The 16,031-nt window shown below is 36.2% G+C and overlaps 1 protein-coding gene and 1 pseudogene across 22 annotated transcripts in view; one reads left to right on the forward strand and one right to left on the reverse strand.

Annotated features, from left to right (window-relative positions):
• CDC42BPA (CDC42 binding protein kinase alpha) overlaps window positions 1-16,031 on the reverse strand; it is a 306,715-nt gene that overhangs the window by 144,733 nt on the left and 145,951 nt on the right. For all 22 annotated transcript variants that reach the window (XR_012032812.1, XM_072830231.1, XM_072830229.1 and 19 more), the window contains 3 exons: window positions 4,317-4,517; window positions 2,551-2,799; window positions 512-591 (listed from right to left, as the gene is read on the reverse strand). Coding sequence is in view for 21 of the 22 variants with exons in the window: in XM_072830231.1 (XP_072686332.1) it covers window positions 512-591; window positions 2,551-2,799; window positions 4,317-4,517 (530 nt within the window). In the remaining variant the exon portion in view is untranslated. The remainder of the gene's footprint in view (window positions 1-511; window positions 592-2,550; window positions 2,800-4,316; window positions 4,518-16,031) is intronic.
• On the forward strand, window positions 11,926-13,701 carry LOC140634709 (importin subunit alpha-1 pseudogene; annotated as a pseudogene).

The following is a 16,031-nucleotide window of genomic DNA, read 5'->3' on the forward strand; positions in this document are numbered from 1 at the left end:
GTGTTTTTCTCTGGACGCTTTGAACTGCACGGGTTTGGGCAGGAAATTGAACTGTAATGATGATGTCAACTCAGCAAAATTGTATAAGAGAACAAGAGGCAGGTGAGGCACTGAGGTAGCACACAAGAAGTGATTATTACAATCATACTCAGCCCAAACCGAGGAAGGAGGACCAGGAAGTGGGCAGTGTAATGACAACCCAAGAAAGCATGGCTAGGATTGCTGGTCTTGGTGGTTGGTGCCTGGAACATATTTGCTCAATAGCCAGGGACTCTTCTGATTCCTGCCCCACTGCTAAGAGGAAGATTCTTGTCCAAAATGACTTAAGATTCTCCCATGTTCTATTCATTACAGAACATCTTTTTTCCGGCAGTAACTTCAGCCTATATTTAAAATTTTTTTCAACTTCTAAGATTCTCTTACATATTTTTTAAGACCTCAATTCATCTTAATTTGCTTTAAGTTGTCCAAATTATGGACTATCCAAATTATGGTAACTTTTCCAACTTACCAGCTACTGGTATATGTGAAACCAACAAATGGCAGGTGGTGGCCAGAAAATGCAGTATGTGTGGGTGGGGGCATCGTTTCCTGAAGGAGGAAAAAATACCTGGTAAGAAATCAGTAACTGTGACCTGGAGGTTGGTCTATAATATTAACTGTCAGTAGCAAATAACACGACTATTGGATTTAGAAACAGATTAAGTGTGGTGCAGACGTGCAGTGATCTCTAGAATCCAGACAATGAACACTAACATTCTGATAAATTTTTTTTTTTACATTCTGATAAAATTAAACTCAAGACTTTAAGTCTGACATTGAGAGCACATGATTATTCATGTATGCATATGTGCAGATTTGCCTCATCACTAAAAGTTATTTGTAACCCAAATCAATATTCACAGTACTTCTGCAATCACTCACAGACATATCCAAAGGAAAAAAAAAAAAAAAAATTGAGCTGCCGGATGCCTAAGTTTCCAGCTGGGCCTAAACAAGGAGATGCTCTGCCTTACAAATACATGTGTGTTAGAGGACCTTTGCTCAGGCATGAGTCACACTGCTGTTCACTTTGAATGTGATGTTAATCAACAATATGTATTAAATAAGGTGTCTTTAAATAGAAACATACATAAAACAAAGTTATGTACTGACTGGCTCATGACATGAAGCGGCTCAGAAGAACCTAACTCTGAAATCCCCCTAGGAACAGGAGTTCAATACTCATACTGTGTACATGGGAACTTTATTGAACATATAACTACCGTAATCAGAATCAACTGTACTACATATTTAACTTGGAATGACCCAAATTTCTGTTTATAGTAAATATAATTCTTTTAATTCCTATGATAACAAACTGATGAGGAAACATCATTTCATTTTTTCTTGGAGGCCCAAAGACGGAAGCATAAGAAGTTCTTACCTGCCTTACATATGCTACTTACTGGGAGTGAAAAGTGATATAAAATCAATATAAAAATTCTTAGTGCAGAATTAAAATCATAAGAAACAAAATAATGGGTGGGGGTGCCTGAGTGGCTCAGTCAGTTAAGCCTCTGCCTTCAGCTCAGGTCATGAACTCAGGGTCCTGGGATTGAGCCCACATCAAGCTCCCTACTCAGTGGGAAGTCTGCTTCTCCCTCTCTCCCTACACCTCCCTTGCTTTATGTTCGCTCACTCTCTCTCTCAAATAAATCAATAAAATGTCAAAAAAATAAAATAATGGAATAAAAAATAAAGTTCAAATTAAGAAGGCTAAAAAGGCCTTCAACAACCATAAAATTTTATGTTCTCATTGTCCTAAATTATAACAGAACAACCTAAAAGTTTAGAGCAGAGGTTGATGACCTATGCTGGCTCACAAGCTAAGAAAGGTCAAATGTTTGGCAACTCTGCTGGTTTGCCACTCACCTCAAGTGAGGCTATAACCTCAGGATAGCAAGGCTGTAGATTTATCCCCCATTCACTTCCTACCAAGTCTGCTATTTTTGGTTACACCACCACTGGGCATGGATAGCTCTTCAAATCAAGTCAGCCCAAATAAGCAGCCTCCTGCCAGCAGCTCTACAGCCCCAACCAAGCTGATGGAAGGGGGTGGGCGGCAGTTTTTAACCAAAGTCTGGTTTCTCCTGAATAAATGCTTCTCAATTTATTTACCTTGACAAGGGTTGAGTTGTCAAGCCCCAAAGTGGTTGTTTCTGACAATTCTGTCCAGTATTATGGAGCTTTTTAAGGAGAGATTTGCCAATCTCTTCACTCTGCCATCATGAAGTCCACTTTTCTAAGCATCTCATTTCCCTTCTTCCTAGGAAGCCTTACAGTGTAACTGATCTAATTAGCAAATATGTGAATTTTAATTTTGCTTCTTGTCATGAATAAAAATCTTCACCTCAGTGAATTCTCCTCATTTTTTGATGTATAAGAGAACAGATACTAGAAGCCATGATAAATGTCTGACTGGGAATTGATAAGGAGGTCCATAAATTGCTTTATAACCACATTGGAAAGAATGAGAGGGACAGAATTTCTTTGCAGTGTCATACTTACAGAATTCTTTAAACAATCATCATCCACATCAAAATTCGATGTATCTGTTGGGCTACTAACTTCTGGAATATACGGTGCTTCACAGTTTCGAATATTATCCCAATCAATTCCATTGAAAAATGGGTGTTTCTTAAAGTCTTCTATTCCATTTTGGCCAAGTCGATGTTCTCGGCTGCAAATGAGCCTACGAATCAGATCTTTAGCATTTTCAGACACATCCGTCACTTGAGCTGGAAACTGAAACCTCTCCTAAACACAGAATAATCAAAACGGAATATAAATCATTATTTAACTCCCTAAGTGGATTGATTGGTATTTACTTTCTTAAAAATGCATTTTCTTTTAAAAATGTCCAATAAGTGTATGCTGGTGCAAAGTTACTCATACTACAAAAGAAAAGAGCACTTTCCTAAAAGAATTTTTTAATTTTATACGTGACTTAGTCACACATGCGCTGTAGAAAGAACAAATTAAATGCAAAAATTCCTCAAACTGTTGTCAGAATGAAGAGGACGTATCAAAAGTAGCATCTGACTCAACATTTCAATCGAGTGCATAGAACTGATGAGGTTCCTATACGTCACAAACTAGGGATTACGTAACAGCAGTAAACACCTGTACAGAATGGACCATGCGCTTGACTCCTGGATGTGCTTAACATCTGTAACCCTCACAGCAATCCTCTAAGGCAGGTGCCACCATTAGCCTGATTTTACAGAAGAGACACAAGGCCCAGGGAGTTCAAGCAAGCCACTCCTGGTCACAGGATTTCTCTCTGTAATGCTTTCCGTACTCTTTACAACCCTGCAGATAGCTATTCCCAGTCTTCCAACTCTCCATAACTACTTAGCAAATTATCCTGGCAGCCAGGTATAAGAGTGTCAACTCCACAGAAGGGGGTCAACTGGTTTATTTGTAGGTAAAGCAACTGCTCACAATGGTCTCACCGTCCTCTTACAGGATTTCTATTCCAGGTGTTTGCAACTGCTCACAATCTTCTGAGACCAATCAGAACCTTCCTCTTTTAATTACAATTTACTTCTATTTTGCTTGGAACTCAATGGATGAAGGCTCTATTAATTTGTTCCTATGGTGAATCTGGATTGTCTTCCCTGTTTTGATTGTAAATAAGACTGGAACAGGTATCCTCGTACATACATCTTGTTTAAACTGAGTATTTCCTTAGGGCAGATTCCTAAAACTGAAGTTGCTCAATCCCAAATTCTAACCATTTTTAAAGGCTCTAAATGCATACTTACAGACTTGTTGACAGGAAGGTCACATCAATATATTTTCCTATCAACAATATCTAACAATGTCCACCTCGCTGGGTTACTCAGAGTACAGAATATAATTTTTCTTTTCATCTTTGCCAGGGGGAAAAAGAACATCTCAGTTTTATTTTGATTTGGATTTCATTTATTGTGGCTAAGGATGAGAATTTTTTAAATGTATTCTAGTCATGAGTATACTTACAGTAAGGACATAGGTTATCTGCTTACCAACTCTGTTATTCTACTGGAGAGACCCATTTAGTTTCCTATTTATTAGCATTTCTAATAAAATGTAGGAGACGGTTAGAACTAATGATTTTATGTATAATTTATGGATTTTGATTATTCATGTTCATCATGTCCCCTATTAGTATAGAAATTAGAATGCTCATTGTTTTTAAAAAACATTTTCTTTTTAACTATCACATTACTTTAAATTTATTGTATGTACCATTTACCACATTCATTTGAAAAACAGTAAAATATACTAACTTTATGATTCATGATTTTTCCATAGGTCTCCACCAGAGATTCTGCATAAAATGGTGTTTCTCCATAAAGCATTTCGTACATACAGACCCCCAGAGACCACCAGTCACATTCAGGCCCGTATCTTCCTTTCCCATCTTCCATGGCTTGAAGGATTTCAGGAGAGATATAATCTGGAGTTCCAACAGCCACTGAGGACTGGACCTGAAGAAGTTCACACATTTTTAGTAATCTACTATATTAGAAACAAATAATTTTTAATTAAAAATATTTACACTTACATACACAACAAACATTATTTCAAAACAATTACAATTTTGTCATACCTGAATTTAGCCTCCTTGTACATTAGTTAAATTGTACATAATGTCCACACTAACAGTTCTCCAGGTTCCAAAATACTATAAAATCTTTATTTTTGCCGGTTGTTCATTGACTACACTTAGGGTAACACTACAGTCATTAAAAACAAACTGAATATTTAGTACAGAACACTCTTATTATTGGTCTTATCTAACCAACACATTCATATAAATAATGGAAGTAGGAAAATTCTACAATTTGTTTAAAAGAAAATCTAGCCTGAAAAAACAGGCCAATACTTATAAGCAACCTGGAAATTATTTTGAAACACCTTAATTGAAATCTAAGGAAATAAATATTGATAAAATACTGCAAACTACTTATTAATTAAAAATTACAAAGGGGTTTGAAACATATTCTTCAAAAAATTAAGTCCCAATAGAGAAAAATAGTTGGGCATATAATTATGGCAAGTTAGATGTAAATAAGAAAATAATCACTAAAAATGATCCTGGGAACACCTTTTTTTTTTTTAGAAGCTAAAGGGGAATAATTTATTTATAGGATGTACACCTTTGAATGAATTACCCCCAAATCCCACACAATTATAAAACAGAAGCACTTAAATGAGTTCAATACAATAGAACAGAGTGAACCAATCAAAAAGAATATCCAGACAATGGGTCTCGATTGACTGTTTAAAGCGTGGACCAGGAGAAACCCATTTCTAAATGGCTTTTGAATAATCAATTATTTTTTGTGTATATATTTTTTATTGGAGTTCAACATGCCAACATATAGCATAACAACACCCAGTGCTCATCCCATCGAGTGCTGGGCACACATCTTGTAAGGTACTCAGAAGTAAAAGAAAATTGTTTCTTTGCAGGTTTTAAATAAGCATATCAAAAAAAGAACATTCTCAAGATAGAATAATTGTTAATATTCTGGAAAAAATCATTCTTGAAAAAAATATCATTCTTAGTAATTATTAGAATGGACTTCCTCTTTGGTAATACTAAGATAAAGTAACTTGAAAACTCTTGCATTGGGAACTCTTAAGAATACAGATAAAATACAACAACCATTTTTATAAACATATAAATGAGCTCTTAAAAAAAAAAGAAATTCTTAGGGGCAAGTAACCAAATGTTTGAGAACCAAGGTGATAATAAGCATTACAGCAGGAGTGGAGTTGGGGAATGCTGGTTTCCATTTTCTTGGTATTTGGATTTTAATATACACATGAGGACTGTCCTCAGCTTATATGTTTGAAGCAAGAGGCTACCCCACATGATAGCCTCTACTCTATAGGGTATATTGTAAGTGAAAAGGTATATTATAAAAATCTGCCAATATTTGTCAACTAATTATGACCTACCAATTAGGATTAAGTACAGACATTTTCCACAAAGAATGAGTGAATTTCCAGGTACAGACTCTCTCAGATAGACCTAAGGACACACTTCAGGAAACAAGAAATTTAACCCATGTGGAAGAATGTGACAATAGAAGCTATTGTGAACAAAGATATTAGTTCATACATATGGTTGTTAATTAGATAAAACAATGTCAAGTGGATGAGGACAAGGAGGAGTAGGAAAAAGAGAAGGAGAAACAGAGATGGCAAAGGAGGAGAGAAAAACCATCTAAAGGCTGAGAAATCAGATGGAACTAAAGTACCAGAAAACAGTAACATGTTACCAAGGGAACAATTAGGATTCAAGTGGTTTAAGTTTCTTGTTTTCTCATCTTTATTTTTCACTTACTTTTCAATTATTATTATTTTTTTTTTTCAATTATTATTTTTAATTGTGATAAAATATACACAACATAAAATTTACCATTATAACCATTTCCAAGCATATACTCCAGTGGCATGAAGCACATTCATGCTGTGGTGCAATCATTACCACTTTCCTTCAGAACTCTTTTCATCTTGCAAACCTGAAACTCTGCATCCATTGAGCAATAACTACCCACTGCCCACCTCCCACCCCACTCCAGGTCCTGACAACCACCACTGTACTTTCTATCTCTAAATCTGACTACCCTAGGGGCCTCAAGAGCCATGAAATCATACGATATTTGACATTTTCGTGTCTGGCTTAAATCACTTAAGATAACATTTTCAAAGGTTACTCATGATGTATCATGTGTTAAAATTTCCTTCTTTTTAAAACTGAATAATATTCCATTGTATGTAAATACCATTTTCTTCATCCATTCATCTGCTGATGGACATCTTGATTACTTACATCTCTTGGATATTGTGGATACTATGAATGTGGGTGTATAAATACCTCTTAAAGTCCCTGCTTTCAATTCTGCAAAGTATATACCCAGAAGTAGAACTGCTGGACCATACAATAATTCCATTTTTAATTTTCTGAAGAAGTGCCATAATGTTTTTCAGAGTGGTTACAGCATTTTACATTTTACATTCCTACCAACAGTGCACAAGTTCTAATTTTTTCACATTTTCACCAACAGTTCTTATTTTCTGTTTTATTGCAGGGTTGTGGGGTTTTTTGTTTTGTTTTGTTTTAATAGTAGCCACTTATTGGGAATGAAGTAGTATCTTTGATTTGCATTTCCCTAATGACTAGTGACACTGAGCTTGCTGGCCATTTGTATATCTTCTTAGGAGAAATGTCTATTCTAGTACTTTGCTCATTTTGAATTGAGTTGTTATTGAGTTACAGATATTCTTCACGTATTCTGAATAATTAGCCCCTAAATAAGATATATGATTTGCAAGTATTTTCTCTCATTCTACTGGTTGCCTTTTCACTAAATGACTATGTCTTCCAATGCAAAAAAAAAATTTTAATGGTGGTGTAGTCCTATTTATCTATTTTTCCTTTTACTGCCTATTGTCTGGTATTATATCCAAGAAATCACTGCCAAATCTAATGTCATAAAGTTTTCCCCTATCTTTTCTTCTAAGAGTTTTATAGTTTTAGGTCTCATATTCAGGTCTTTGATTAATTTTTAGTTAATTTTTGTATATGGCATAAGATAAACTGAGTTTCTTGTTTGGCTTAGGAATATGGTGGAAAATCTGAGACTCTAGACTTTTGGTAAACTTTAAACGTTAAAAATTTAAAGATAAACATTAAAATATTTGAAATAGAATGTATAGCTTTCAAAGAAGCAAATAAAATGAGAAATTAAACTAAACTTGACCAAGTCAATAGCAGGCAGAAAAGGTGGGGGGTGGGAAAGAGGGAAGCATGCATGCAAACAAGCAAGCAAAACTTACAGTAAACAGTACAAGATCAGATACTAAGAATAATTAAATAAAAACAAATGTAAAAATGCAAAAAAAATAGATAATAAGAATAAATACAAATGTATTGATTATCATGAAATTCCTAAATGGATTAAAATTTATCTATTAAAAGACAGCAATATCACACTGGGTGACAAATAAAACCAAAATGAACAAATATTTTTTAAAATTAGCAATAATCTGTTTAAAAGGGATATACCTAAACATTGGACACAGAAAGGTTAAAAGTAAAAGGATGGAAAAGATACATCAGGCAGATGTTAAAAGAAAGTTAAGGGATCCCTGGGTGGCGCAGTGGTTTAGCGCCTGCCTTTGGCCCAGGGTGCGATCCTGGAGACCTGGGATCGAATCCCATGTCGGGCTCCTGGTGCATGGAGCCTGCTTCTCCCTCTGCGTATGTCTCTGCCTCTCTGTGTGTGTGTGTGTGACTATCATAAATAAATAAAAAATTTAAAAGGAAGTTAAGCTGGCTATATTTCTATCAGTTAAGACAGATTCCTAGGGTAAAACTGTTATTAGGATTTTTTAAAATTCATTAACATAATTGTAAAAGAAAATACTCTGGAATAGTAATTCTGAATAATATACCTAACAACGTAGCTACAAAATGATTATGAAAACATTGATGATGACAAGGAAAAATTAATAAGTTCAGTATCATGGTAAGACTTTTTAAATAATAGATGATATAGCAGAAAGAAATAAAACTGGTAAGAATATTAAAAAAATGAACAACAAATGAACAACTTCAATCTTATGGACTTACATAGAAACCTGCACCCAGAAATTAAAAAGAGTATATTATTTTCAAACAAGCAAATAACACTATAAAAACGAGCCTGTTATAAAGCAAAAAGCACATCTTGACAAATGCCAGAAAAAAAATCAAATCAGCCCATTCTCCAGTAAAGTAAAACTGACAGAAATAACCAAATAAGTAAATACTATACTATAGATATTAAAAGGTACATATCTAAATAATCAATGGTCCACAGAGGTATTCCAACTAAAGCTGGAAAATATTTAGACTGAAAATAGTAAAATGCGCTATATATCAAAAATGATGAAGGAAAAGAAAAGCACAAGCAAACAACATTAGGATTGAAAAAAAAAACACATGTAATAGAGATTTTAAAGCTAATAAGAGTACAATAGGAACATTATACCAACAAAATTGAAAACTCAGAGAAAATAGAAAATTTTCATAGAAAAAGAAAATAACTTACCAAACTGACTCAGGAAGAAATAGAAAACCAAAGAGACCTATAACCATTAAAAAATTTGAATCAATAGTATAAAATCTACCTGGAAAACAAACCAAAAAAACCAAGAGGAAAACAAAACCTCACCAACGCAAAGATTATTTAAAAGTGAATTCTACCAATTTCATGGGAAATAAACAACCCCTGTATTATATAAACTGTTCTAAAGCCAAAATGGATAAGGGTAGAGGATATGACTACTCCCCTATCCATTTTATAAGGATAAAATAACCCAAATACACAAATCAGACAAGGACAATGAGAAAAAAAAATCATACTGCAATCTCAGAATAATCAATCTCAGATATGAATCTTAGGTAACAATCTAATATAAAATATTAGCAGAGTCAATCCAGCAATTTTCAAAAATAACAACATCTTCACAATAAAGTTACATTTGGCCAAAGAATGGATGATTTAACATTAGACAATCTATCATTCATCAGTATAATAGATTAAAGGAAAAACACCCTTATATCATCTTCTCGATGGATGCAAAAAATCATTTGATTACAACAATAACAACCATAACAACACATTCTTTTGCTAGTAAGAAACAGAAATTTCATAAAAAGAAACAAAAACTTTCTTAATCTTGTAAAGAATATCTACCAAAGGCTTACAGCAAACATCATACTTAACTTGAAACTACAGAAAAACACCAATCAGCATCAAGAACAAGGCAAAGCAGCTCCCCAATACCATATCTATTTAATATTGTACGGAAGGTCACTGATTGCATAAGGGGGGGAAATAGCATATGTAAGCATTTGTAAAAGACAAAACCTAAAGCTGATCATTATTTGTGGATTATATGATTGTGTACAAACCTAGAAGAATCTATAAATTATTTTGAACTAATAAAAGACTTGGCAAGCTTGCTAGTCTGGAGATGAGCATGCAAAAATCAGCTGTGTTCCTAAACAAAAGCAACAAGCTATTAAACTGAAAAAAATGTAAAATGCTCCATGCACCCAAAATCCACAGCATGCCTAGGAACAAACTTAACAGATAAAGGTAACAGATTTACAGTGAACATGATTATAAAACTTCAATAACAGACATACAAGAAAACCTAAAGCAACGGAGAGAGACACCATGTTTGTGAAAGGGAAGATTTCATGTTATGGACATAAATTTCCCCCAAATTCACCTCTAAATTCAATGCAAGTCTACAAGCTTGTGTTTCTGAATGGGTATTTGTATATATGTACATGTATGTATGTAAACCAATAATATAATTCTAACAATCATATGGAAAAGCAAATGGCCAAGAAAAGCCAAGACAATTGTAGAAGAAGAAAAAGAACTACAACAGGACATCCGTCTTGGAAACTGACTTCCTACAAAGGTGTAGTGCTTAAGATGGCATAGTTTCAACTCATATGTAAGAGCCAAAAAGCAAGCTGACACTTGATTTGGAAAGTCACAAAATTTGGGAAAGGCTAAAATTGAAGCAGTTGCTGAGGTGATAAATAATGACCCACACAAAGTCATATAATCATAACATTTCAGAACACTGGGGGAAACAGAATGTCCCAAAAGCTTCTAGAAAAGGGGGGGAAGTTTTAATAGAAGAACTGAGATTCAGAATGGCACCAGATGTCTCAACAATAAATTAGAAGACAATGCAATGCCTGCTAAATTCTAATAAAAATCATTTGAAATCTGTAATATTATGCCCAAACAAATTATCAATCACATATGAGGGTAGAAGTGAAAGCATCTTTTACACATGCAAGATTATAAAATATTTACTTCCATTGGAACCCTTCTTGGGACCTACTATTAGATGAAGAGAAAGCCAGACATGGATTCCAGGAAACAGAGGATCCACTGCTAGACAGCAGCACAGTGATTTTTAAGATGAGTAAGGTAATCCTTGTATATCATTACTACAACAGCCCAACAGAACAGTCTAGATTAGGAAGGGAGAAGGCAAGACTCTAGTATATCTCTCTCCAAAAGACAAAAGAGAACCACTAGGTTACTTAATGTGTCTGAATGACAAAGGAATTATGGGCTGGAGAGTTTGGGGATAAACTGGTGAGAGTTATAGAGAAACAAGGAAAAGTGGTCACTTACACCAACAACAAAAAGATGTTCAAGAAAAGTATTGAAATTACAATAAACTGCATGGCAAAACTATGCATAATATTTATATAGAATCATAGGGAATTGAACAGGATTTGAGGGAAGGCTTACAGTAAGAATATAGAAAGCATACGGGTTGGATGAGATGATATGAAATTAACAGGTAATACATAGAAGTAAATAATCAAAAGACAGTAGCACGAGTATGATAAGAAATTTTTAAGTAAAGGAAGCAACAGAACAAGCAGCCAGCAGTCTGAAAGTGTTTGCCAATAGTTTGAAAGTAAAAGAGATACAGAGGCAGAAAGAATAGAACAAATAAATGCAGTTTTTAGGACAAACCTTCTTAAAATATATATAGATCATTTTGATAAAAAAATAATAATAGACACAAAACAAGTAAAAACACTTGTTCATTGGTTTTCTAAATGGAGAATAAACATGCTATTATGTCCAGGAAAATTATTTTGAGATCATTAGTAAAGAACGAGTGACTAAGAAGACACATCCAGGATTTCAAAGAACAAACTGGACACTGTCTTTGGGCTGATCCGTGGTAGACGTTTTGAGGGCAGCTGACCCGCAGCCTACGCGCCCCACACAGCCTCCCATGGAAGACTGAGCTGGCCGTGGAGCTTTCTCTCTTTGTCTCATAACCATGCCCACCAATGAGAATGCTAATTCACCAGATGCCCGCCTTAACAGATTCAAGAACAAGGGGAAAGACAGTACAGAAATGAGGCAGCACCAAATAGAAGTTAATGTGGAGCTGAGGAAAGCTAAGAAGGATAACCAGATGCTGAAAAGGAGAAATGTAAGCTCATTTTCTGATGACACTACCTCTCCACTGCAAGAAAACCGCAACAACCATGGCACTGTAAATTGGTCTGTTGATGACATTGTCAAAGGCATAAATAGCAACAATTTGGAAAGCCAACTCCAGGCTACTCAAGCTGCTAGGAAACTTTCTAGGGAAAAACAGCCCCCCATAGACAACATAATCCGGGCTGGTTTGATTCCAAAATTTGTGTCCTTCTTGGGCAGAACTGATTATAGTCCTATTCAGTTTGAATCTGCTTGGGCCCTCACTAACATTGCTTCTGGGACACCAGAACAGACCAAGGTTGTGGTAGATGGAGGTGCTATCCCAGCGTTCATTTCTCTGTTGGCATCTTCCCATGCCCACATCAGTGAACAAGCTGTATGGGCTCTAGGAAACATTGTAGGTGATGGTTCAGTTTTTCAAAACTTGGTTATCAAGTATGGTGCAGTTGACCCACTGTTGGCTCTCCTTGCAGTTCCTGATATGTCATCTTTAGCATGTGGTTACTTACATAACCTTACTTGGACACTCTCAAAACCTTTGTCGCAACAAGAATCCAGCACCCCCGTTAGATGCTGTTGAACAGATTCTTCCTACCTTAGTTCGTCTCCTGCATCATGATGATCCAGAAGTATTAGCAGATACCTGCTAGGCCATTTCCTACCTTACTGATGGTCCAAATGAACGGATTGAAATGGTTGTGAAAACAGGAGTTGTGCCCCAATTTGTGACACTTCTAGGAGCTACTGAATTACCCATTGTGACTCCTGCGCTAAGAGCCATAGGAAATATTGTCACTGGGACAGACGAACAGACTCAGGTTGTAATAGATGCAGGAGCACTTGCTGTCTTTCCCAGCCTGCTAACGAACCCCAAAACTAATATTCAGAAGGAAGCTACATGGACAATGTCAAACATCACAGCTGTTCGCCAGGATCAGATACAGCAAGTTGTGAATCATGGATTAGTCCCATTCCTCATTGGTGTTCTAAGGCAGACTTTAAGACACAAAAGGAAGCTGTGTGGGCTGTGACCAACCATACAAGTGGTGGAACAGTTGAACAGATTGTATATCTCGTTCATTGTGGCATAATAGAACCATTAATGAACCTCTTAACTGCAAAAGATACCAAAATTATTCTAGTTATTCTGGATGCCATTTCAAACATCTTTCAGGCTGCTGAGAAACTAGGTGAAACGGAGAAACTTAGTATAATGATTGAAGAATGCAGGGATTTGAACAAAATTGAAGCTCTACAAAACCATGAAAATGAGTCTGTGTACAAAGCTTCATTAAACTTGATTGAGAAGTATTACTCTGTAGAGTAAGAGGAAGATCAGAATATTGTGCCCAAAACTACCTCTGAAGGCTATACATTCCAAGTTCAGGATGGCACTCCTGGGACCTTTAACTTTTAGATTGTACAGCTAAGACAGAAAGTTGTTTGTTGTGTACTCTGTTTGGTAGAAGTTTGTCTTATTGTTTCTCTACTAAGAACTCTTTTTAAATGTGTTTTGTTATTGTAGCACTTTTTACAATGAAACTATACTTGACCAGTTCCGAACTGTACAAACTGTATGAAGCTCCTCCTCTCAGTGGGTTTCTTATTTCTTTTTTTTTTAAAGATTTATTTATTTATTTATTTATTTATTTATTTATTTATTTATTTATTTATTTATTTATGATAGACATAGAGAGAGAGAGAAAGAGAGAGAGAGAGGCAGAGACACAGCAGGAGGGAGAAGCAGGCTCTATGCCGGGAGCCCGACGCGGGACTCTATCCCGGGACTCCCGGATCATGCCCTGGGCCAAAGGCAGGCACTAAACCGCTGAGCCACCCAGGTTTTCTTATTTCTATGTGGAATCTCCTATCTTACAGTATCCTATAAATAAAGATTAAATTCCAAAAAAAAAAAAAAAAGAACTGGATCAAGTTAACCCCTACAGACACAGTCCTCACTGCATTCTGGAACGCACGGGGATTTGGAAGGAAGGCTGCCTGCCTACTAGACTCCAGAAGGGCCCCAGTTTTTGAGTGTATGGGGCGTACGACCTGCAGGACTCAGGAAACACTAGGTCTTCCCCTAGAATTCTTCTTCAGTCTAGCACTCTGCTCTACAGAATCCTGATCCCAAACTTCCTGATGCCACAGCCTCCCTGATTTGACTCTGTGTTTTCTCAGCTCGGCAAGTTCTCCCTTATCACGTCATACCTGCTGTTATCTGCTGCCCACCTGACCTTCACATTCACACAGGTGTCCCAAAGCAGCACAGTTCCATAGACACAGTTTACACTGTTTGTGTTACTGCTTCTACAAGTATCATAACCCCACCTGATGGTGTGATTATTTTTGCTTTTCACACCCATCAGATGGCTTTTATGTAAATTTTGAAGAAAAGATGAGAGTCTTCTCTTTATCCTTCAGATCTTATTTATCATATCTGATATTCTTTATCCTAGGGATCTAAGTATTCAAATGGTATCCCTTCCTTTGGATTAAAGAACTTTTTTTTTAATTCTTTTTTAAAATTTTTATTTATTTATGATAGTCACAGAGAGGGGGGCGGGGCAGAGACATAGGCAGAGGGAGAAGCAGGCTCCATGCACCGGGAGCCCGACGTGGGATTCGATCCCGGGTCTCCAGGATCGCGCCCTGGGCCAAAGGCTGCGCCACCCAGGGATCCCCTTAAAGAACATTTTTTAGGGGACCACGGAATCGCAGAGATGACTGAGGCTGATATAAATCCGAAGGCCTACCCCCTTGCAGATGCCCACCTCACCAAGAAACTACTGGACCTTGTTCAGCAGTCATGTAACTACAAGCAGCTTCAGAAAGGAGCCAACGAAGCCACCAAAACCCTCAACAAAGAACATTTTTTAGCATCCAAGTCTGCTGGAGATTAGTCTCTTTCATTTAACTGAAAGTTTTTTATGCACCTTCATTTCAGAATATTTTTGTTTGACATAAAATTCCTGGTTTACAGATTTTTTTTTCTTTCATGACTTTAAAGATACCATTTCATTATTTCTGATGAGAGACCTATGGTTATCCTTATTGTTTCCCCAAAGTATGTAATAGGTTTTTAATTCTGGCTGCTTTCCATTCCCCACCCCCTTACCTTTAATTCTCAGGAGTTTAATTGTAGACAAGTGTGTTTTCTTTTAACCTTGAGGTATACTAAGATACTTACATTTCTGTTTTTCATCATATTTGGTAAGTCTGAGCCATCAATCCTACAAATTTTGCTGCTCCTGTTTCATTCTCTTTTCCTTCTGATATGCAAATGATGCAGCTCCCTGAGCCTAGATGTATTTTGCTTCAATTTTTTTCCTCTCTCTTCTTCAGACTGGATCATCACATGACCCTTCTTCAAACTCACTGGCACTTTCTTCTCTTATTTCTAATCTGCTGTTAACCTCCTTCTGTGAGTTTTTTATGTCTATTATTAAACTTATCAAGTTCTAAAAGGTCCATTTGATTTCTTTTCCCTCTGACATCCCTTATCTGAGCCATCTTTAAGACTATACTTTGATTCCTTAACGATATTTATTTTAAAAAAACACATTTGGGGATCCCTGGGTGGCTCAGCGGTTTCGTGCCTGCCTTTGGCCCAGGGCGCGATCCTGGAGTCCCGGGATCGAGTCCCACGTCGGGCTCCTGGCATGGAGCCTGCTTCTCCCTCTCCTCTGCCTGTGTCTCTGCCCCTCTCTCTCTCTATGTCTATCATAAATAAATAAAAATAAGTTTTAAAAAAACACATTTATGATAGCTTCATTACATCTCTGTCTGCTAAATCCAACATCTGTGCTACCAAAGTTTCTACTGACTACTTTTATTTTTTAAGTCTGTATTACAATCTCCATCCTATCCTCATTTTTGTTTGATCTGGTGAATTCTGATTAAACGTTGGTCATTGACAGAATTATTCAGAGGATGGAC

The sequence above is a fragment of the Canis lupus genome, chromosome 6 (assembly GCF_048164855.1).
Source record: "Canis lupus baileyi chromosome 6, mCanLup2.hap1, whole genome shotgun sequence".
Classification (NCBI taxonomy): Eukaryota; Metazoa; Chordata; class Mammalia; order Carnivora; family Canidae; genus Canis; species Canis lupus.